The sequence below is a fragment of the Euprymna scolopes genome, chromosome 5 (genome assembly GCF_053919585.1).
Source record: "Euprymna scolopes isolate OS-2025 chromosome 5, ASM5391958v1, whole genome shotgun sequence".
Classification (NCBI taxonomy): Eukaryota; Metazoa; Mollusca; class Cephalopoda; order Sepiida; family Sepiolidae; genus Euprymna; species Euprymna scolopes.
In genome coordinates, this window is record NC_136486.1 from 79541423 (window position 1) to 79565163 (window position 23741).

A 23741-nucleotide genomic window follows, 5' to 3' on the forward strand; every position below is an offset into this window, starting at 1 on the left:
AAAGCATTTGGTATTCCACAGTAGTCACCCATCTGATAATGACCAAGACAATGTTGCTTCACTTTGGTGATCGACATAAAGTATTTGGTATTGCCAAGTAGTCACCCATCTTCTAATGACCATGGCAATGTTGCTTAACTTTGGTGATCTACACAAAGCATTTGGTATTCCCAAGTAGTCACCCATCTGATAATGACCATGCTCTATGGCTGACTGAGATAGCTTCCGTACATTCATATCTGATTTACCTCTGCACTCCATGTTTATAAAGGAAGTGTCCTCTATAGTATCAGATCTGACCAAATGGTTAATTGTAGGCATAGACCAATTCATACGATCTAAAAAATTCCAACAAAAACCTAACAGCCAGCCATGGTTCTCCTCAGAATGTGCTGCTGCTATCGCACACAGAAATTACTTTTTCCATAGCTACCAACGTAATAGATGCACTGAGACTAAAGCTGCTTTCAGGACTGCCAGCAACCACTGTAAAAGAGTAATAAAAAATGCTAGAGAGCTATATGCCCAGTCTGTTAAATCCAAGGTAGCTGATCAGCGGCTTGGTTCCCACCAGTTTTGGCAAATAACAAATAGGATCCTGAACAGAAGTGTGCGTTCTATCCCAACCATTATCAATGGATTAGAGGTCATCTCGTCAGCGTCAGACAAGGCCAAACTATTTGCAAAGAACTTTGCAGCTAATTCTACCCTATGTGACGAAGGCCATCAACTCCCCATATTTCCTCCTATAACACAGAACACGCTAGGTAACATACAAATATCCGTGCATGAGGTCGCCAAGCTAATCAAGAACCTAGATTCCAGTAAAGCAACTGGCCCTGATGGCATCCCAATTATAGTGTTAAAAAAACTTCAACCAGAACTTGCTCCCATACTTACAAAACTATTTAAGCACTGCCTTAAGGAGAAGTGCTTTCCGACTCCCTGGAAGACCTCATCAGTTTGCCCTGTATTTAAGAATTCAGGTGATAAATCATCTCCCTTTCAGTACAGGCCAATAAGTCTCCTGTGTGTTATGAGTAAGTTGCTGGAATCCATATTAAATAGAGAAATAGTCAACCACCTCAGCAGGAACAACCTTCTTAGTGACACACAATATGGTTTCCGCTCTGCAAGATCTACCGCAGATGTGCTGACGGTTATATCCCACAGGATTAGTGAATCTCTTGACAAAGGCTTCCTTTCTAGGGCAATTGCTCTTGACATATCAAAGGCCTTCGACAAGGTATGGCATAAGGGTCTACTTCACAAGATTTCCAGCTACGGTATAACTGGAAATGTTTTCTCAATCATTAAATCATTTCTTTCCGATAGGCTCATAAGAGTAGTGGTAGATGGACAAAAATCGGAGGCCTGCAATATAAATGCTGGAGTCCCTCAGGGGTCAATCCTGGGCCCAACTCTCTTCCTGATCTATATCAATGACCTCCCTAAACACATACTTAAATCATTTGTTGACATCTATGCTGATGACACGACCATCTACGGCAACACATCAAAGGCTGTAAATGACAAAGTTCTCTCTGATTCTCTCTCCTCTGATCTTGAGCGCGTGGTTCAGTGGGGAAAGACGTGGCTGGTTACCTTTAATGCATCCAAAACCAAACTCCTATCCTTACATCATCAACGCTCTGATCCCCATCTGGCATCAATTGTGATGGATGGCTCTCGTCTGGGTGAGGCCCCGTGTTTTGACAATGTTGCTTATATTTGTTGATCTACATAAAGCATTTGGTATTTCCAAGTAGTCACCCATCTGATAATGACCAGACTCCATGTTGCTTAACTCTGTTGATCTACATAAAGCATTTGGTATTTCCAAGTAGTTACCAATCTGATAATAACCAGTTTACATTTTGCTTAACTTTGGTAATCTACAAAAAACATTTGGTATTCCCAAATAGTCACCCATCTGATAATGATCAGAGTCTATGTTGCTTAACTTTGGTGTTTTACACAAAGCATTTGGTATTCCCAAGTAGCACCTTCAAATTTTTCAAATCGGACCTATACTGCACAAGCACCTGCAAAACTGTCAAATAAAACCTATACTGCACAAGTACTTTCAGAATTGTCAAATCGGACCAATATTGCACAAGAACCTTCAAAATTATCAAATCGGACCTATACTGCACAAGCACCTTCAAAATTTTTCAAATTGGGCCTATACAGCACAAGCACCTTTAAAATTGTCAAATCGGACCTATACTGCACAAGCACCTTCAAAATTATCAAATTGGACCTATACAGCACAAGCACCTTCAAAATTATCAAATCGGACCTATACTGTACAAGCACATTCAAAATTTTTCAAATTGGACCTATACAGCACAAGCACCTTCAAAACTGTCAAATCGGACCTATACTGCACAAGAACCTTAAAATTTTTCAAATTGGAGATATACTGCACAAACACCTTCAAAATTGTCAAATCGAACCTATACTGCACAAGCACCTTCAAAATTTATAAATCGGACCTATACTACACAAGCACCTTCGAAACTGTCAAATAGGATCATAAAATTTTTCAAATCGGACATATACTGCAGAAGCACTTTCAAAATTGTAAAATCGGACCTATACTGCACAAGCTCCTTCAAAATTTTTCAAATCGGACCTATACTGCACAAACACCTTCAAAATTGTCAAATCGGACCTATACTGCAATTGTCAAATCGGACCTAAACTGCACAAGCACCTTCAAAATTGTTGAATCGGAACTATACTTCACCTATATCATACAATCCCGGGCGACGCATGGTATTCTGCTAGTATATATCCACCTATGTCATCCAATCCCGGGCTATGCCGGGTATTTTGCTAGTACCTATGTAATCCAATCCCAGGCGATGCTGGGTACTTGGCTAATACATATATCAACCAATTTTTTCCAATCCTAGGAAAAATTCAATGAATTTTCTCCAATTCATGCCAGGTAATCTGCTAGTTCATATGTAATGCTAGTGCTATGTCATACAATCCTGGGTGACACTAGGTATTCTGCTAGTACATATACACCAATTTTATCCAACCCTGGGCTACGCCGGGTATTCTGCTCATACATATATCCAGCTATGTAATACAATCCCAGGCGACGGGATATATAGCCGGGTATTAGGCTAGTACATATATCAACGAATCTTATCCGATCCCAGACAACGCTGAGTATTCTGCTAGGAAACATTCAATGTATTTCCACCTTCGTCGGGTAATCTGCTAGTATATAATACTTTTTATGAATTCCTTAACCGCTTCCTCCTTAACTGAAGATTATATACAATACTAAGAATGGTTTTATTTCAGAATTTGGAATCAGCAGTGTGGCGATGTGTGATGTTTGGAATATGACATCTTGTCTCAATGTAGTATACGATAAATATATAATTTGCATCGTTGTTTACTTGGCCTTTTGGCTAAGATCAAAGTGTAGTATCTTTTCTTAGAATTCAAGTGGTTTCATCTTTCGCCCCCCCCCCTCCCTCTAAGAAAATAAGGGGAAGGTATTCAATGTATTTCCCGATGCTAGTTTCGATTTTTCGATAAGATGCCTGTTTTTTCGAGTCTATCTTGCCCGCTATTTATTTTGTCTAAACCAGCGAATGGTACGTTCTGTTTTTTTCTTAAACACCGGTATTGCATCCTTTTTTATCTCGAATGAAGCCTTAAATTTATTGCATCTTCCTAGTCCAGTAGTAAATATTTCTGGGAATTTCTTTTTCAGATCGTTTTTAACATTTTCTGATGTTGGGGTGCAACTGGTTATTTGTCTACAAAAAGCATTCATTGGTTTATCCCAAAGATTGAACTTTTCAATCCAGTCAATTCCCAATAAGTTCTCGCTTTCTTTAATTACGAAAATTTTCAATTTCTTCGTCTTGCCATTAATGGGCAGGATGACCTCTCCTTCGAATTTTATTCGTCTCCTGTCACTGTTCATGCACCTTTACTTGACTTTTGAAGAGTCGATTTACCCAGCTTTTTCCAAGTGTTGGCATTTATTAACAACAAATCCGATCCAGAGTCAAGCTGAAATTTCACTTGTTTGTTGAAAATATTTACTGATACATATTTTCGTAAATTATTTTTCCCTTTGTCGTTTGTTGTCATTTGGTGTACTCTATTTTTTGTTCTGCAACAAACACTCGTATATCCAACTTTATCGCAATTGTAGCACCTGATATTTTGTAAGGACAATCATTTTCCAAATGTTTTTCATCACATCTTCTGCAATTATTACCTGATACTGTCTTTTTATAATTCCTTTGATTATTATCGTAATTTCGGTTTCGGTAGTTATTATAATTTGAGTATTTTTTTAAATTTTGACTAGTCTCAAAATTTCTTTTTCCTGAGTTTCTGAAAGGTTTTTTAATTTTCCTAATGTACGTCACTCCTGCTTCTTCTATATCCCTGGAATCTTTTTTAGTGATACTGCCCTTTGGCAATCTTCTGCTAATTTCTGCAATGTAAGGCTTGTTCTGTCTCTAATTTTGAGAGAATGCGTCTTCGGATATCTGAACTTTTGTGGATACTAGACCCTGTGCAAAGATTAAGCATTTGAAATCGTCCACCGTGAGTTCTGATAATTTGAAGTTGTCGTAGTTTTTTTTTTTTTACTACTGATGCGTTTGTCAGGTAGTCCTGCTCATCAGTTTTCTTAAGATTCATACATGACCATCTCTTGTAGAAAAGAGACATGTTCGGTCTGAATAACTCCTTAAGAAGCTTTACGGTCTCAGCGAAATCTAACTGATTCATTCTCCTTGGCAATATGAAATCAACAAATTTGCAATGTTCACTGGTACCAAGCTTTCGAAGTAATAAACTTACTTTCTTTCCATTTGGCCAGTTTTCGCAGTCTGTTTCAAAAATATCTTCATACCTCTTGAAGTATGCATCAAATGTTTTATCTTCTTCCAGTAGGTATGTGAACACATCTATGCTGTTAACAATTGTTGTGTTGGAGAAGGTTGTATTACTTTCTTGCATGGAATTAGCTGTTAATCTTTCTAACAGTTCTTTCTGCTCAAGTTGCATCTGTGCAAACTTTTCTTTCTGCCTTTCTAGGCATTTTATGAGTCGATCATTTTGTCTTTCGTCTCTTTCTGCATATAGGATCTGCTGATTCTGCATGAACTGTGTCATTATTTTAGCAAATTCCTCCATCTTGTTTTTTTTTTTTTTTTTTAAAGATTAGAAAAATCAGTCTATTTTACTAATTCACTTTTTGCAATAACTACGAACAACCGTTTTTAGGTTCGCTTTGTTTTCTTTTTCTTTTTTTTTTTGCGTCAACCGAATTCTATCGATATATTATTTTTTGCGTTGAACCTTTCTTTTTCCCTTTTTCTATTGAGGGATAAAAAAAAATGTATTTTTTTTTTCTTAATCCTTAAGTTTTGATTACGTACAAGAATTCTTTTGTGAAAAAGTGTGAAAATAATCTTTCTTGGTACAGCTGAAGAAAATATAACTTTTCTACTTCAAGACAATTTGCATAAATTAGTTCACGGTGTACTAGCGAAAACACCTTTTTTTTTCTTTGACTTTCGTAGTCAGTTTGAAATGGTTATTGGTATTTTGCTTTCAAGTATCCAGTGTTCGGATATCTCGTTCGACAATTTTGTAGTTACTTTCATTTGTTTTTCTTTTGTTTTTTTCGACAGTGATAACTTTCTATGTAAATTATTTTTCGAATACTGTTGCTATGTCTAACAGTGAATTCCCGAGTAAATCTTTTTCAAAGTCCTCAATGTTACTGTTGTGTCCAATAGTAGATTTTTTTATCTTCGAGTACGTTTTCTTTTTTTTTTCTTTTTTTTTTCAATCTTTCTCGAGTAAGTAGTTTTCGTACACCACTGTTGAGTTTAGTAGTGGATTTTCCCGCATAAGTCTTTTTTTGAATTCTCGAGACCACTGTTGTGTTTAATAGTGGATTTTATCCTGCGTAAGTCTTTTTTCAAATTCCCGTCGCCACTGTTGTGTCTGCCCAAATAATTAACAAGAACATGGAAAGTAAAGGTATAACAATAATATATTAGGCAGAAAAGTTATATACATATATACATGTCTTCAGATATACTTCAGTTGGAGATATTCCGGCAGGTGGCATGTTGCATGTCTTACTGGAGGCAACATAGGCGTCTTGCCTATTTGGCGGTCGTTGCAGAACTCTTCCAGTATTGTTGATTGATACCTTTATATCGCATTCACCCACCTATGTTAATTAGTGGGCATCTCCACACATAATGGTTTTATTTCAGAATTTGGAATCAGTAGTTTAGCAATGTGTGATGTTTGGAATATGACATCTTGTCTCAATATAATATATAATAAATATATAATATGCATTTTGTTTTTACTTGGTCTTTTGGCTAAGATCAAAGTGTAGTATATGATCTTAGAATTCAAACGGTTTTATCTTTCGCCCCCTTCCCACTAAGAAATTAAATTTAGAAATAATTAAGACATAGTAAAACGATTCCCGTTCTCTCTCTCTCTCTTTCCCATAAACAAAGACGAATGCTAAAAAAAGTGGCTGTATGTTAAAATTTAGTATTGTTTCGTCTCATACCTAATTAATTTTTAAGCGTGAATTTTTTTTTGTTCTGACAATTTTGCTTGTAATGTTTTGTTTAACTATCGTATCTAACTATTTTTAACCTGCTAATAACTTTGGTAACATTTTCATAACGTGTAAGTTAATATTTTAATTTGTATGATAGTTGCCTTTTTTACCGATAACAATCTCTTATTATATGCAATGTTTTTATATACAGACTGCCATTACAGCTTGCTGACGTCAAGGTCACGTGACATGACTCAGTGTTTATTAAATTACGTATAAATATTGTTAAAATGTCACTTTTTGGCGGGGGTCCCCCCCCCTGTAAAAAACCGGTCAGCTGACTAACTTAGAGTGGACCTTTTGGGCGAAAAATTCGATATTTGTCATCCGGAGGGTCGGGCGTTAATATGATACCTAATTTGTGAATTTTTGTTCTGTCTGTCAAAAGTTTGTAGTGGACATAGAAACACACATACATACAAACATACATACATACACACATTTTGGCTTTTATAATATAGACTAGCGAGGGGTACCCAGCGTTGCCCGGATGTTTGGAGGTGTGGGGGGGGGGGTTTAAAAAAAAAAGTAAGTATGAGGATCGAACCCGAACCGTTGAGGCAAAGTTGTAAATTAAAGTGTGAAAAAAAAAAATGTGCAACGTTAACCATTGCCCCACCGCGAGATGCTAACGGAAGCACGTTTGAATTTATTTAATTACTTGGATTTAGCAGGTGCTCATTTTAATGAGTTAATGAGGTCAAGTTTGACTGCAGGATAATATGTACTGCTGAACGCTTCCCCCCCCCCCAAGATGTTATAGGAAAAAGACTAACCCACATGCGGCGAGCGACAAATCTTAAATATTTATCTTCCCGAAATCAAGCAAATTAAATAGACAGGCGAACTTCGTTGTTAACTGTGAGATATTACGATTTATATGTGATATAAAAAGTTTTAAAAAGTTGTGAACCGACCGACCGCTTCTCTGAAAGAAGCCTTTTGTAGACACACAGAAAAAGCAAACACACATACATACATACATACATTTTTGCTTTTATATTTATAGATAACATTTTTATATATAAATAAATAAGAATTTAAAGAAATGATAAATGTGACTAAAGAAAAGAAAAAACTGGTTGTTGCATGCCATCATGCAAAATTGTTTTCCCTTTTTGTATTTCAAGTGAGTGAAAAATTTTCTGAAAATTTGCACATCATTGCCAATGAGCCATCTCTCGCCTTCTTCCGAATTCAAGAACATGTAAGAAAATCGCTTCCACAACTTGTAGAACAGAAGGTAAGAATTGAATTTTGTTAATTTTGATTAATAAAGAAATTTCTTTTCTGCTGGTTGTAAAGTTATTAAATAAAAAATACCTTTGTTCTGGTGAATTACAGGTAGATAATATATGTATAATCTCCTCTCTTGAGTTTTCTCACAAAAGGACCCAGAGGAGACAATGGTTGAAGACAAAAAGAGCTTTATTTGCCTGAAATCATCTGTTCTCAGTCACTGTCTAGTAAGAAAAGGGAGGACAGAGAGTTAATTACTGATTAATAGCAGGACATTTCTCAAAGCACGCACACTTCCGACTGAACTCTTTCTTCTCTCTGTTTCTTTTTAGGTCATGTAACATCACATCTAATTCTATTAATTTTCACAGCTGGGCGAGCTAAGACTAAGATGCTGATCAAACCTTATTTACTGTCATTCTTAACAAAATTATACTCACCGAATATTTAACAAATATATTTGTTTTCAGATGTATGATACATACAATAGATGCAACCCAGCAGGGCTACATTCTTACTTGTCTAGTGGTGGACCCCTCAAGGGTGACCAGACTCCCACTGGTCACTGGAAAATATCTTTCTGCTTCTCAGGGCACACAAAATGTGCATGACCCTAAGTCTGTGTAGCAACATTGTCGATTTCGGCCGTCACTCTGGCTTTGTGCTGGATCCGGTCTGTCTCCTTCATCGTCTGGCGTCAGGGGATATCTGAAACAAACTGCATCTTCATCCAGGCTGGCAAATCGAGAACAAGGAAAAACTCTGGGACATTTTTATATAACGAAACAAAATAATTATTCATAAATCGTTTACACTTGTTTAGTCGAGTTCTTTGATTCAAGCTTCATGATGCAGGTTGCACTAATGAATATGTAAAAACACTTGTCAAATCATTTTTCTTATTTTGTAGCAGAAATAAAATGTTCTCTTTCTAAACAATAGCTCAAAATAAATTCAATTTAAAACTACTGTTTAAAAAAATTTCAAAAAATAAATTTGTATGCAAAATAACTTAAATCTACATCATATTTCTAAAAATTTAACGAACAATTAACAAAAACCAAAATTAAAAAAGCAAAAAATAATAAAACAAAAAACAATTAACAAAAGCAAAAAATAACCAAATTATAATATACCCTACGCCCTCTTCTCCGGGGGCCGGGCCGCATCTGTCGCTATCCTGGTTCACGGGAGCATACTTGTGATGTACTTCTGGCCGTGTTCGTCGCTCCCAGCTCACAGGACCATAGATGCAACCCAGCAGGGTTACATTCTTACTTGTCTAGTGGTGGACCCCTCAAGGGTGACCAGACTCCCACTGGTCACTGGAAAATATCTTTCTGCTGCTCAGGGCATACAAAATGTGCATGACCCTAAGTCTGTGTAGCAACATTGTCGATTTCGGCCGTCACTCTGGCTTTGTGCTGGATCCAGTCTGTCTCCTTCATCGTCTGGCGTCAGGGGATATCTGAAACAAACTGCATCTTCATCCAGGCTGGCAAATCGAGAACAAGGAAAAACTCTGGGACATTTTTATATAACGAAACAAAATAATTATTCATAAATCGTTTACACTTGTTTAGTCGAGTTCTTTGATTCAAGCTTCATGATGCAGGTTGCACTAATGAATTTCCCAGCTAAGAACAAGAGCCTTTCAACTTAGCTCTTATGAGGGTTTCCCCCCCACCCCCACCCACCCAGGTGGGGTGAGAGCGATGTGGACGCTTCGATGCCAGCTAGTAAAAAAAAACTCTGGACTCTAACTCCAAAAAGTCAATCGTTTTTATCAAATCAGAAATTCCTCCCTCTGCCTTTTTGGAGTTATTCTTCTCTTTTCCATTATCTTATTCTTTTCTTTCTCTCGTGAACTCATTATTTTATTCTTTTCATTTTCTCTTTCTTTTCTCTTTTCTTCGTCTTTCATGACCATATCTCTCCCTAGGTTCAATTTATTTATTTATCTGTCCAACTAACTTATCACTTGGTTTGATCTGGCCGTTAAACACAACAGATGGGCCCAACGACAACACCTCCCAGACACCAAAACAGACCTTTTGAACCCAAGTCATTGTACCTTTCAACAAAACATTGTTTCTTTAATAATTTGAATTGCTGTTCTAACCTAAACCAGAAAACGACCCTGTATTGCTTTTTCTGCCAACTCGAGAATCTCATTATCATATTTATTTATTTATTTATTTCCCATCGAAATATTCACTATTTCTTCTCTCATTGAAATATTTACTCTTTTCTGGTGGACAGGAATCTCATAAACATCTGTTTTTCCTCTCCCATCTTCTCTTCCTCTATTTGAAAAGAAAGATCATCTGGTGTCACCAGGGATCTCGTCATAAAATAACAGGAAAAAACAACAATTAAGAAAAGCAAAAAATAACAAAACAATAATCAACAAAACAACGATTAATAAAAGTTTTTAAAAAAACAATAAGCAAAAGCAAAAAATAACAAAACAAGTATCAATAAAAAAAGACATTTAACAAAAGCAAAAAACAAAACAATTACCAAACGTAAAAAAACTAAACAACAATTAACAAAACCAAAAATTAATAAACAATAAAATAATTACGACAAAAAACAATAACAAATACCAAAAATAACAAACCTTAATTAACCAAAGCAAAACAATAAAAAACAGTTAACAAAAGTAAACAATAATCAACAAAACATTAACAAAACAACAAACAAAAAGAAACAATAATAAACAAAACAACAATTTACAAAAGCTAAAAATAACAAAGCAAAAATAAATAACACAATAACTAAAGCAAAATATAACAAAACAATAATTAACAAAAATTAATAAACAAAAAAGAGCAAATTAACAAAAGCAAATAACAACAAAACAACAATTAATAAAGTAAAAATAAAAAAAAACAATTCCCAATAGCAAAACATAATGAAACAATAATCAACAACAGCAAAAAAATAAAAAGCGATTAACAAAAGTAAATAACAAAGCAACAATTAAAAAAAGAAAAACGTTACAGAACAACAACTTACAAAATAAAAAAAATTAAAGAATAATTAACAAAAGCAGGCAAAAATCAACAAAACAACAATTAACAAATACAAAAAATAATCAACAAAAATCAAAAAAATAACAAAAAAGTAGTTAACAAAAGCAAAAAGTAACAAAAATTATGTAAAAACATAACAAAATAATAATTAACAGAAGCAAAAAATAACAATAGAAAATTAATAAAAGCGAAAAAGTAACAAAACAATAATTACCAAAGCCAAAAAATCAAAGTATTAACAAAAGCAAAAAATAACAAACCAATGAACAACAAAACAATCTACAATAAAAAAAATAGCAAAACAATAGTCACCAAAACAAAAATTCACAAAAAGAAAAATAACAAAACAAAAATAACCAAACACAATAAATAAAGCAACAAAAATTAATGGAAGCTAAGAATAACAAAACAAAAATAACAATGAACAAAACAAATAATAGAACAAAATATATTAAAGCAAAACAAAAATTAACAAAAAACCAATTAACAAATAGCAAAAAGTTAATAAAAGCAAAGAATAACAAACAAATAAAAAACAATTAACAAAAAACAAGCAATTAATAACAAAACAAAAATTAACAAAGCAAAAATAAAACAAGAAATATTAAAACAAAATTAATAGAAGCAAACAATAACAAATGAACGATTAACACAACAAAAATAATAAAACAAAAATTAGCAAATGAACAATTGACAAAATCAAAAATAAAAATACAGCACAAAAATAACTTAGCAAAAAATAACAAAACAAGAAATTAATAAAAGCAAGCAATAACAAAAAATTAACAAAGCAAAAATTTCTAAAAGAACAATTAACAAAACAAAACTCACAAAACAGTATTCAGCATCTCAGATCTCCATCTTTCAACCCACAATCAAATACCAAGCCAAACGCTTTGTCGCCACATTTGAGAGGGCACACTTGAAGTATAAAGGAGAAAGAACTACTCAAAAGATCATAGAAATATTTCCAAGTAGCTACAGAGCTACCCCAAATTCAAATTGGTCAAATAGAAAGTCTCCTGCTGCAGCACTGATGAACAGAAAAATATGTTTGCCAATGAATTCTATTCATCCATCATCAAATAATCTTTCTAAGAGAAACAGAATAATGAAAAAGCAATTCAATTGCCATCATGGAGCAAGGTCACATAAATTCCTACCAGACAACTTGTATTGGTAAAAGACTACCATAATGGTTAAGAAAAATTGATACAAGGTCACATAGTTTGTTGTTCTGGTAATGTAAACTATGATGTGGATGTAAAATTGGGTCAAACATGCAAATCAACTTTGTCACTTAAACCTTCCAAAGAGACAATCAAATAACACAATCATTCCATTAAATATTTTACTGAACATATCTAAATTACCTCAAAGTGTTAAAGCAACATGCAATAAACTAAGTCAGAGAAGTAAGGTCCAACCCGAACGACACAACAAAGGTGCAAACCAACTTCAACTCTACAAATAAACCCACATCAAACATCCTACAAGCAGCATATTTTAAAGGGGAGGTTTTATAGCAATCAAAGGGGAAATAAGTCTAGTAAAGAAAGTAAGAGTTATCGCCCTTTGTAGATCCTTAGTCAAATAATTCTACTGAGGTAAATGCAGTACTATTATCAGAAACGCCTAACTTGCTGAAAATTTCTTGTAGTTTCTTCACCGTTTCATTTTGAGGTAGTATGATTCATTTGAAAACTTCTGGAAACTTACTGTGAGCATAAACCAATATTAAATAATGTTGTCCATTAATTGGTGCTGCGAAGTCCACGTGTAGTCATGACCAAAGCATTTCTTGGCCATGCATGCAATGTTGTTTTCCAAGGAGACTTCACAACCAGTTGACATTTAACACAACTTTTTACAAATTCTTCTAATTGTCTGTCCATGTTTGGCCAGTACACATAGCCATGTGTCAAGGCTTTCATCCAATTAATTCTGTTATGTCCATAGTGGAATTGCTTGAGAACTTTGTTTTGGGGTTTGAATGGAACAACATGTTTTTCAAAGAGAAATGTTCCATTGATCTCAGATCCAAATTTTCTCTGAAAAAATGGTTAAATTTGTTGGTCAGTGCATAATTTAAGCCACCTTGTGAGGTCAAACTTTCTGTAATAATAGATCTGCAGCTGTAGCCACCTGGATCATCTCTGAAGTGACAGGTAGCAATCTCTATGGAAACAAGTGCTGAGACAACTTCAGGTTCCACAGATATAACAGTGATGACTGTGTCTTCCACTACTTTTTGATGAGAGATGAGTTTGGACAACACATCTGTCTGGCCAATTTTTCTGCCTGGGTTGTACTTTATAGAAAATTTGTAATCTAAAAGCATAGTTGACCATCTTTGTAAGCAGTTTGGTGTATAAACTGGAATTCCTTTCCTAGAACCAAAAATACTTATTTAGGGCTTGTGGTCTGTGATCAGAGTAAAATGATGGCCATATCGCATTTTGTGAAATTTCTTTACTGCATAGATAATTGCTAGGGCTTCTTTCTCAATTTGGCTATAATTTCTTTCAGAAGACATCAACAACTTTGATGCATGTGCAATGGCTTTTTTGCTTTCATCAAAAAAGTATGTGATATTACTGCTCCGATTCCATAGTCTGAAGCATTAGGCTATGGGCCCAAAGGTCAAAATCTCTCTAGATTTTTGATTCTGTGACCTCGGTTGGGGGTGGAAGAAAAAATGGTGTCAAATGAATGCCAATAGACTCCTGAACATCATATTTTTTTTCACAAGCACAAATGTTGCGCATTAATGAAAACGGCGGCCATATTTAAAGATGGCCGACAATCATCAAATAGAACATTATGACTTGCTTAAACCTTAGTAGCACACAAACCGATAACAATACAGACATCTAGTTTAGCACATTTTATTCCCAATTTATTTCTTCATCATTTAATACATAAATATTGGACTTAATATATTTACTATGCTTCAAAATAGGGAATATTTTTCTAAAAAAGCTTTTTTCAAACATCTTATTTGAAACAACTTCAATCTTTTCTGTGGATAACTAAAGAAATAGATTTACATTTTGATATTTCTCATGTAGAGACACCTATAGTCTACCAATATTATTAGTCATACAAATCTATTGCTATATTTTGTATGTAACAAGGTCGTTTAAACCTGAGGTAGAGCTGCGATTTTGTGTCATTTTTTATACACATCAACTTGGTAAAATATACAATGTTTGTCAATTTTCATTAAAAAGTATTTTTTTGAATCTATGAATAATAACACAGATTTAAAGGACAAAAAGGCATTTTTAATGAAAGTTAAACAAACAACATGTTAGTAAATAAGATCATATATGCTTTTATTTAAAACTGATCACTGCTTATGCCACTTCATCATCATCGTCGTCGTCATCACCATCATCAGTGTCATCATCATCATGTCCAATGTTTTTACTAATTTTATAACAAGAATCTCTTGCACACTTGCACATATCTGTGCATGGGACCCTGTTTTGGAGACATGTACAAATGTTAACGTCTTTACAATGACTTTTTTTACATTTGTCAGAGCAGTTAATTAAATCCATTAAACTGTCTGGAGCAGGAAGAAGATTCATCCAATGGATTACTAAATCTCCATTTTCTATCTTCCATCCATGACAATCAGGGGATGGTATATCAGGATTTGCATGAAGGCTCCTTTTATAGACACCTGAAAAAAGAAAGAAATTAACATTAATATTGAATAATTTTCATCCTTTCTAATAAGCAAATAACAATGAAACTCCATATATTTAATTTTTACATATAATTGGAAATTAAATATTTATAAAACGTACCTGCTTGATAGTTAGCTCGCTTGATGTGTTCACTCAGGGCATCTTGATTTGGAGGCATTGTGATTTCCAATTTTCTTTGGAATCTAAACATGTTGTATCTGGCTTCATTAACACTTGTGACATTTTGTTGGCCATACAACCTGCAAACAAACATTTCCAATGATTTTGCTGTGTCTGGTTTCACATAAAATTCATTACCAAGATCACTGAATGCGTAACAAAACTCATTCTCTCTCAGTAATAAACTAAGTGCTTTCTTTTTGCCCTTTCCGTAAAATGAACTGACACTATCACATCCTGTAAAACAATGTAGACCAATCAAGGCTTGACTGACAGACTCTCCAATGTTGTCTTTTATCATCTTGATGTCTATTGTTCGCAAATTTGTTCCTCTTCCTGTGTGGAAGTATAAATGTGCGGGAATAAGATTTTGTAAAGAAACTCCAATTACAAACACATCGGTATCAGGACTCATAATGATTACATCCGTACTAGTGTTGGCTGCAAAAGAAGCATGCAAATAAATCCGTGTATCAGCTTCTTCTTGTGAGCTACAAAGTTTTGTCTCTTCTAACCGGATGACAATATCACTTGCCTCTTTTCCAGGTGAGAAGGAATGACATTTCTTGTTATGCGCCAAGAATACCTTCACTCCTCTAAGCTCTGATGTTGAAACATTAGACCATGTTTCATCCAAGAATTCTATTAAGGACTTTTTATTCTCTCCATTTGAAAGAAATTTCTTCCATTGCTGAGGAAGGAGCTGACCATGGATTCTTATCTGAGAGCTAGTAGCAGCTCTTTTATCCCTCTCGATATTTTTTATAGAGATCTGCTGGTATGTATCAGTAACAAAATGAATTTCTTTAGAATGATTCGATTTTGCCCTGTTCACTAAACTTTTCAAAATAACAAGAGCAAGATTAAGAAATGTTTTCTCTCCTTGTAATTTGTTCAAATTTAATTGGTGTATCAGCGACATACCATCCACTATATATATGCCACCTACTATAGGGTTCTCAACAATAGGATTGTTAGCATGGCTTTCTAAAGCATGAAGTAAGTTTGCTTTATTAGTTTTAACCAACGATCCATGTGAATTTGCAAGGGACAATGGTAATGGACCTAAGGAATATGACAGTAATTCTTGAAGATTAATGTTCCGGATTCTACCAATCACAACCAATCTTGCTAGGAGATTTCTATCTGCTTCCAAAGTGATATCCTTTCCGTGGACATGATGATTTGATTTTTTAGACATACTGGAGAATGTTTTTAAATTCATTCTTTTCATCGGGGCAAAAAAATCAACTTCTCCCGTTTGTAGACGCTGCCCACAGAAATTTTCAAATTCTGATTCGCCCCTTGCCTTAGCAAATTGCAGATCATTTTGAACATCTTGTGTCGCAACTAATCCTGATGCAATATGGATCAACTCAGCTGGTTCATACTCAAATGGATTAAACATACTGTTTACTGTGTCTATTATCTTTCCAATAGCAAGCTTATCATGTTTCATCCGACTGTGTAAAAGATCTGATCGTGTTCCACTTCGTTCTCCTTTGCCAGCCATAGTTTCACATTCATGGGTAATAGACCCTCTCGCATGATGGGACCATATCCACCTGTTGACGGCTCTCTTGTTTGTGCTGAAGCCTGTCATACCACCTTTTGTTTTTGAATCACGATTAGCAGTTTGTTCGATGGTTTGGTCACAAGGAATTTTAGCAAAGGCATTTGAGCTTCTTTGAACAGCAAAATCTCCTCCAATGCATTGTGTATATATCACTGGATGAGTATTAGCGAGATTAGACATCTCCAACCAGTAAACTGGAAGGTATCTGCTATAATTTACATGGTCATATGCAAACACCCAAGGTAACATCTGTCTAACACTTGCCAAGTGAAGTTCCCAGTTTGACTCTCGAATACCTCTAAGGAAAAGTAAAAGAATTTCTACAATGTCAATATAAGAACTCCAGAATGCAAAAGTTTGCTTTTTGTTGCCAACCTGTATAAATTCTTCATAGGATGATAGAAAACTTTGAAAATGTTCTCCCTTCAGAATTTCTTCATACTGAGGTCCTGGGAATGATTGTGACAAGGATGTCATTAAATGCTTCACTTTTTCTGCCTTTTCTTCAGGAATGCTGTTTAAATAGGTTGTCAAACGCATATGCTGCATTGCTTCGGCCACTAATTTATGGGCTCTAACTGCTCTGTTATAGTGTCTACCTGTGAAAACTCCATTTATTGAGCCTACAGCAACAACTTCTGATTCTATTAGAATATCTTGAAGCCCGGCATCACGAAAACGCTTTCCCAAACACCCAAGAAAGGACATTGCTGTATGAAAAGCACCAAGTCGAATCACCAATCTCTTCATGAAATATGGATTTCTCCATCTAATTAATTGTGCCTTTGAATAGATTGCTTGATCCATTACAATAACAAGAGACTCTAACTTGAGTTGATCTGCAATGTCAATGCTTTTTTTTAGAATTGTAAGGACTGTATCCATTTCTGTGGGGCTAACATCAATTACGGGTAAATAACCTATGGTAGATTTTGATGCAATCTCCCTTTTGCACAGGAGTTGGTTAAACCCAGTCCAAGATGGTAATATAATTTCACTGCCGAATTTTGTGATATAGTACGCTATATCAAGTTTTAGAGAATTTTGCAGAAATACACGATCTGAATGAAGTGAAACATGTTCAGCAAATGGTAGTGGGCCATCTTTTCTTCCACCGGTGTATGTAGCCAAATTTACTTCTGGTGGTTCCAATGTTCTTTTCCGTGTTCTTTTGAGTCCTTCTACTGCAATCTTAGATGCACACGGTTCGACTAACATATTTTGTATTATTATCCCAGTTGTGTTGTGTGTTGTTCCATGTCCAGATAAAGTTTCCTCACCAAAATCATTATTGTCCCAGACCAAAGTTGTTGGAATACCTGCCTGGATGGTGGATGGAATAGAATTTTCTCCACGATTGATTTCAAGTTCAGCTAGTGCTGTATCATGATTTAAAACCACCGAATGAGAAACACAATGTCCCAAACCATTCAATAAACCAATCACTTGGGCAGATCCAGACAGATGGCGTACAGCCATACCAAGTGATAAATGTTTTGGCATTAATGTACGTCCGTTAGAAGACAAAAATATAATGTCTTGTGAAATAGACAAAATCTTTCTATAAACGGATGCAGATATGTCCATTATTTTTTCTGTGCACAAATCTTCAGATGCCCCAACTATCCATGCAAGAAAGTTAAATAAAATATGGGGCACCATCTTTTCAGCCTCCTGCAAATTTAATGTTTCTGCTGTTGGCGGCCATAACGAAGGAGGTTTTACTTGTTGAATAATATTTCTCAGATCCATAGCTGTTATGTACAAGTTAGAAAGAGGATTTGGATCTGAGCGTACATGACTTGTTTGTTGGTTTGTGTCATTTTCTGACGACTCTGTTTCACTTGGAGTTGTGGTATGTGTTTCCTCATGGAGTACTGTTTTTTCCTCTACAAGAGAAGACACTGTAATGTCATTTACATACACGATGTCACCTTGTGATCTCATTTTAGGAGTGATGAAGCATAATTGAGGAAATTTTTTCATTAATCTTTGTTTTAAATATCCTGTTTTATATAAATGCGCATCAACTCCATGTGTTTCTTTAATCTGTTTGACAAACAAATCTTTCAATTTTTTAAGTCTCATGATTTCCTTGTTTTAGATAATCCTTGTTTGGACTAATTTCGCAAAGACCTCAAATGCTTTAGCATATGAAGTTTGCTCAGAGTGTTCGGTTTTGGTTGGTTTGGTTAAATATCGAGTGAAGTCACGGTAACATGAGTTATGATATTTCACTTCGATTGCTACACAATCTTTATTCCTTATTTGCATGAGGAGTGATTCATTTTCATTTTCTTCTGCTGCTCGTTTTAAATTAGCAGCTTCTATTGTCGAACATCTGACAAGTTTTTCCCTGTTTCTTTTGCCAGATCCTTTGCACACTATAGTTTTTACTTTTTGGCATAGTATGCAAACATCTGGTAAAATATGCTCTGATCTAGCTGGCAAAGATGGTCGATCAAAATTGGAACGAAGAACCCGTCTTTTTTTAGCTGGTGGATCATCATTTTCGGCAGTAGTCGCATCAATGTTTTCTTGAGATGGGGACCCTGTAAAAATAAATATATTTAGGAGTTTAATATGCATTTGAAATAACAAAGTATATGGAAAAGTTCAAATTAAAAATATCCAATCATTATTTCATAAATCCAAAACATTTCATTAAAAATTTAAGATTTTTTTTGTATAGTGCTGATAAAACTTCTGTGAAAAAATTGTATGTTATTAATTTACATTCTACAATTAAATCGTCTGGTGACTCCTTATTAATCGGACCAAGGGATGTTTACAAAATCATGCAATATATTTATCATTGGAATTGGTAGGTAAATTCAATATGCAATGGACTTTATTTTACTAGTGAGTTACCACTTATCAAGGCTAAAAGCCACACGAGGATAAAGGTTAATGGAATAGATTGTCAAGTGACTGATTGTGGAAGTGCTAGAATCAAGAAATGGTACCATAGACAGTTGTATCTATATTTAGAATCATAAAAGAAATGAAACATTTCCAGATTAAAACCAATAGCTAAAATTATTGAAATTATGAAAACTGTTAAATAGTAACAGCATTTGGCTAAGAGCAAAGTGTACCCTTTATTCTGATAATACAGGTTATCTTTTGTTTCAGATTTGTGAAGGAGAAATCTTTCTAAACTGAGGCAATTGTAATTTTTGTTCCAGTCAGAATACATTTTTGGTGAACTAAATTTTACCCACAATAAAACCCTGTTTTGTATCTATGTTCTCGTGGGGGAGGCAAGTAAATAGAAATAAACTCTAGTTTTTTTTTTTTGTTTTCTTTACAAGTGAAATTTTCTAAAACAGATGCCAACTTTTATGTACATATTCAATTGTTTGAAAAGATATTAATGTAGATTAACACCCTCATTTAAATCGCTCCCTCCCCCGAGAAGAAAAAAGATTGTACAACTTAGAAGTTTACAAAAAAAAAAAAAAAAAAAAAAGAAATTAAAAATCAATTAAATTGAATAAATATATTTTAGAATTTAGAGGTGTTGACCTTTTTTCTAGTGAAGATAAATTCTGTGCGTTTTTTTATTGGGAGAGGAGGGGGTAAATTACAATCTTGGCACTCAGACTTAGGGTTAATGGTAAAAAAAAATTAACAATAGTCTCCAGGAAATGGAGGATGATTTTCCATTAAATTTATATACGAAATGTTACTCTAAATCCATTTTTTCCTACCATAAAATTTTTCATGCTGTTCAGTTCACACGTACTTGCCTAAGTGAATAGAGGGAGTATAAGAAAAATTGTCTCTTTCCAAATACGTATCAATAAAAATAAAAATTATTAAAAGCTTAAACTTACCTTCGAAAACGTTATCAGTATTCTTTTCTAGTTTTTTCTGAATTCTTTCAATTTTCTGATAATCCGTGAAACATGCATAACAAGTTTGGTGAAACCCAACACGAGGTGGTATTTCAGTTGAATCACAGCTTAAGTCAAAGTTTTTCGCAATTTCTGCTTGTGGTCCATGTAAACCTTTCCATTTTTTAACATATTCTAAAAAGCGCGTCCATGTCTTCACTGAAAAAGATCTAACATTCAATGTTTTAGTTGGAAATATGCACATAACGCACTCTTTTTTGTCTTTGTTTACAAACATTTCTTCTTCACTGGAGGCAGCCATATTGAATTTTTAACTCGCACTACGATGATTGTGATTGGTAGATTGTAAGGAGTAAATAAAAGAAGTATTCTGAATGGCTACTTTTTTGTACGAAGGCAACTTAACAGTTAGCATTTTTTTGTGCATTAAAATTAAAATTATTTATTAATGCACCATAATCTTGCTTGTGAAATTTTTTTCCATGTTTCTTATGATTTTATACATATTATATCCAAAAATCATGCCCACCCCTTTTACATCTCATTAAAATTAAGAATTTTCACTCTGGGCCGACGGCCTACATCCATCACAACAGTAATGTCTAATGATGGATTGTAGTGTGTCAGCAATTGATCAGAACCAAGAAGTGTTTTGATTTTTTTCAAATGATTCTTGGCATGTGCTTGACCAGTTCCATTTGGTATCTTTTTTGTAAAAGATTATTCAAAGGCCCCCGTAACTTGTGAAGTTCGGGTAAGAAGAAGCATAATGACTTACAAGGCCCAGAAAGGATTGTAGTGCTGCAACATCCTTTCAAGCTGCCATATGCTTTATTGCTTGAATATTGCCTGGATCTGGTTTCCGACCCTTTTTGCTAAATATGAATTCAAAGTTTGGAAGAATTTGCATTTCTCTGGTCATAAGTGAAATCCATATTGTTGAATTCGATCCAACACAGAAGTGACGATGCAGACGTTCCTCTTGGGAATGTTGCGACTGTCAGGATGAGTAACCTTGAACTTTGTACATTCCTTTTACTTGTGGTGGAAAAGGTGGGACATTCAGCACACACCTTGGCGATTCACACTCTGGAGCCTTTTTGAATGCCCTCCTCTTTTAGAACTGGTTCTGTTTCTCCTACTAAAATTCCTCCTTCAGTACTTGAATGACTTTTGCATGAAGTAGATGTGGCATTGGTGTGCTCCATTGAAATTTTCAACATAAATTATTTTCCTTCAGTTTTAAGGCAACTGAAATTTTCTCAAAGGAATAATTATTTTGTTTATTCGCCTTTTTATTGAAAAGCAAACAGGCCTTTTTTCAAGGAGAACTATTTTGTTTAAGCACTTTTTATCTTAAGGCAAAGGAGCCGTATACAAAGGACTATTATTTATGAATTTGCCAACCATGGAAGACCCTTCTTAAAGAAGAGGGGACGTTGAAGATGAAGAAAGATGTGGAGAGTGATGACTAAAGGAAAACTCTCAAAATAAAGTTTGGAGGAGGAGAAACAGGTCCAAGGTCCCGAGAAAGAGTTCATCTTTCAGGCAAGAGAAATTTTAATGTATATACTTATTTGTTTCCTTTTTCTTTGCCCTGTCTTTTGTCTTGGCTTTGCTGAGTAAGCCCCAAGAAAACTGTAAAAGGAATATTTTTCTTTATCGTTATGTACAACGATATATATTTTTTTTCAAGGACTCCTTTGAAACCTTCATGTTTTGTATTTGTGTACTTTTTCTTTTTATAATTATTTTAAATTTGTTATTGTAGTTAACATTGTTAACTCTGTTTAGAGAAATAAAAGCAGCTAGCTCTTTATGTGTTCATAAAACCGAATTGAATCTCAACCAGACCTCCTCTTTGTTTTGTTCAATTTTGATATTTGTTTTCTTCCTTTTTCATTCATCTTTGATACACAAAAGTCAAATTTTGTTAACGACCACAAAATTCAACAAGTATTCCATGTATAAATTATCCGGCATTGGAACAATAATGATCTATAGACTTTCATGCCAGTATATGTCATATATCTTAAAGTAGATTGCTTCCACACACGAAAGTTAACATCTGCATTAGGCTATTTATTTGTGCTGCTATAGGAATAGATAAAATGAATAAAAAGTAATTGATGTAGTAGTTTACTCAAAACCTCAAAAAAACTGTTGTGTAATAAAAATTTCCCGAGGTGTAAAGTTCTAATAATAAATGAAGAAGAAATAGTTCATTTTATTGAAAAGATTTTGACATTTTTAAAAATTATCAGTGTTAAAGAAATGTATGATGAAAGAGGTGAATTCAGATTTAAAAGATGAAAATATATCTCTTTTAAATTTAAAAACAAAATGATAAAAAATTAGAAACAAGCAAAGAAAAAGAATTATTGACAGAGGATGCTAGTTTAGCCATTGAATATACATGCAATGGTTTAACTTAGGTTTGTAGATATGTGCTATCAGTGGATTTAACTCATGTTTGGTGAATTTACCACAGACTATTCACAAAATAAATTTGGAAAATTAAGACACAAGTGTGTGTTATTTGGATTAATCAGAGTACTGTTCTTCACCCAACGTTTCGGTCAATGTAACTTTGGATGATTTTGTTTGTATCTCCATGTACCAGAAGATTTTATGCTTTTCATTTTCCAATACTTTTGTCTCTAGTTTGTGTCTATACAATTGCATAGTTCTAATTGTATTACTGTTTCCATGCAATCGTGTCTGTTGTTGTAATATGTTCGGGATAATTTATTGCACTTATTTATCTAATTTACTATTTCATCTTTGTATGGTTGTTCCATTTCTCTGTTCAAGTATTCTTTTTATAGGGATGTCCAAGTGCTTTCATGTGTCTCTATCATCCTTGTGGCCCTTTCTCCTATTTTTTCTCGTCTTCTTGTTTCTTGCTTTATTGCTTCTTGTGTTGTTTATTTTGCAGGGATCGGCATTTTTATGTTCTATGCTATGAATTTTTCCAGTTTTTTCTTTGTGTCATTCATTAGTCTCCTAAACTTAACAATTTTTCTCAACTTTTTGCATAAAATCCATCAATATCACCATTTGAATGTAATGCATTGTACATGGTCATTAGTTTGCTAGTCTTCTGCTCTAGATGAGTCCCGTCCAGCCTAGTCATGGTTTATCTTACAAGAGATACTGCCTGGGTGTTTATTTCTTCTTTTCTTAAAAATTATTTAATAGTTTAATAATAATGATATTAATTATTTAATAATAATAACAACAATAAATTATTTAATATTAATTAATATTAAATAATAAATTATTTAAAATTAATTATATATTAATTTTAAATAATTTAATAATAATAATATAATTATTTAATAATTTAATAATAATAGTAATAATAATAAATTATTTCATATAATGAAAATAAATTATTTAATATAATAAAAATGAATTATTTAATAAAATAATAAATTTAATATAATAATAAAAATAAATTATTTAATATAATAAAAAATTATTTAATATAATAATAAT

General features: G+C 33.9%; 3 protein-coding genes across 8 annotated transcripts in view; 1 reads left to right on the forward strand and 2 right to left on the reverse strand.

The window, feature by feature from the left end:
* The window catches only part of LOC145276875 (uncharacterized), a 190036-nt gene that overhangs the window by 107919 nt on the left and 58376 nt on the right, over positions 1 to 23741 (forward strand). For all 6 annotated transcript variants that reach the window (XM_080128291.1, XM_080128292.1, XM_080128290.1 and 3 more), the window contains exon 3: positions 7780 to 7892. In XM_080128291.1, the coding sequence (XP_079984417.1) occupies positions 7780 to 7892 (113 nt within the window). The remainder of the gene's footprint in view (positions 1 to 7779; positions 7893 to 23741) is intronic.
* Positions 14159 to 18468, reverse strand: LOC145276872 (uncharacterized). Its single transcript, XM_080128279.1, has 2 exons — positions 14745 to 18468; positions 14159 to 14617 (listed from the first exon to the last, which is right to left on the reverse strand). The coding sequence occupies exons 1-2, from the start codon at positions 18466 to 18468 to the stop codon at positions 14286 to 14288; spliced, it is 4056 nt and encodes a 1351-aa protein (XP_079984405.1). The 3' UTR covers positions 14159 to 14285.
* Positions 18481 to 20668, reverse strand: LOC145276876 (uncharacterized). Its single transcript, XM_080128294.1, has 2 exons — positions 20220 to 20668; positions 18481 to 18932 (listed from the first exon to the last, which is right to left on the reverse strand). Exons 1-2 carry the CDS (start codon positions 20539 to 20541, stop codon positions 18481 to 18483), a joined length of 774 nt encoding a protein of 257 aa, XP_079984420.1. The 5' UTR covers positions 20542 to 20668.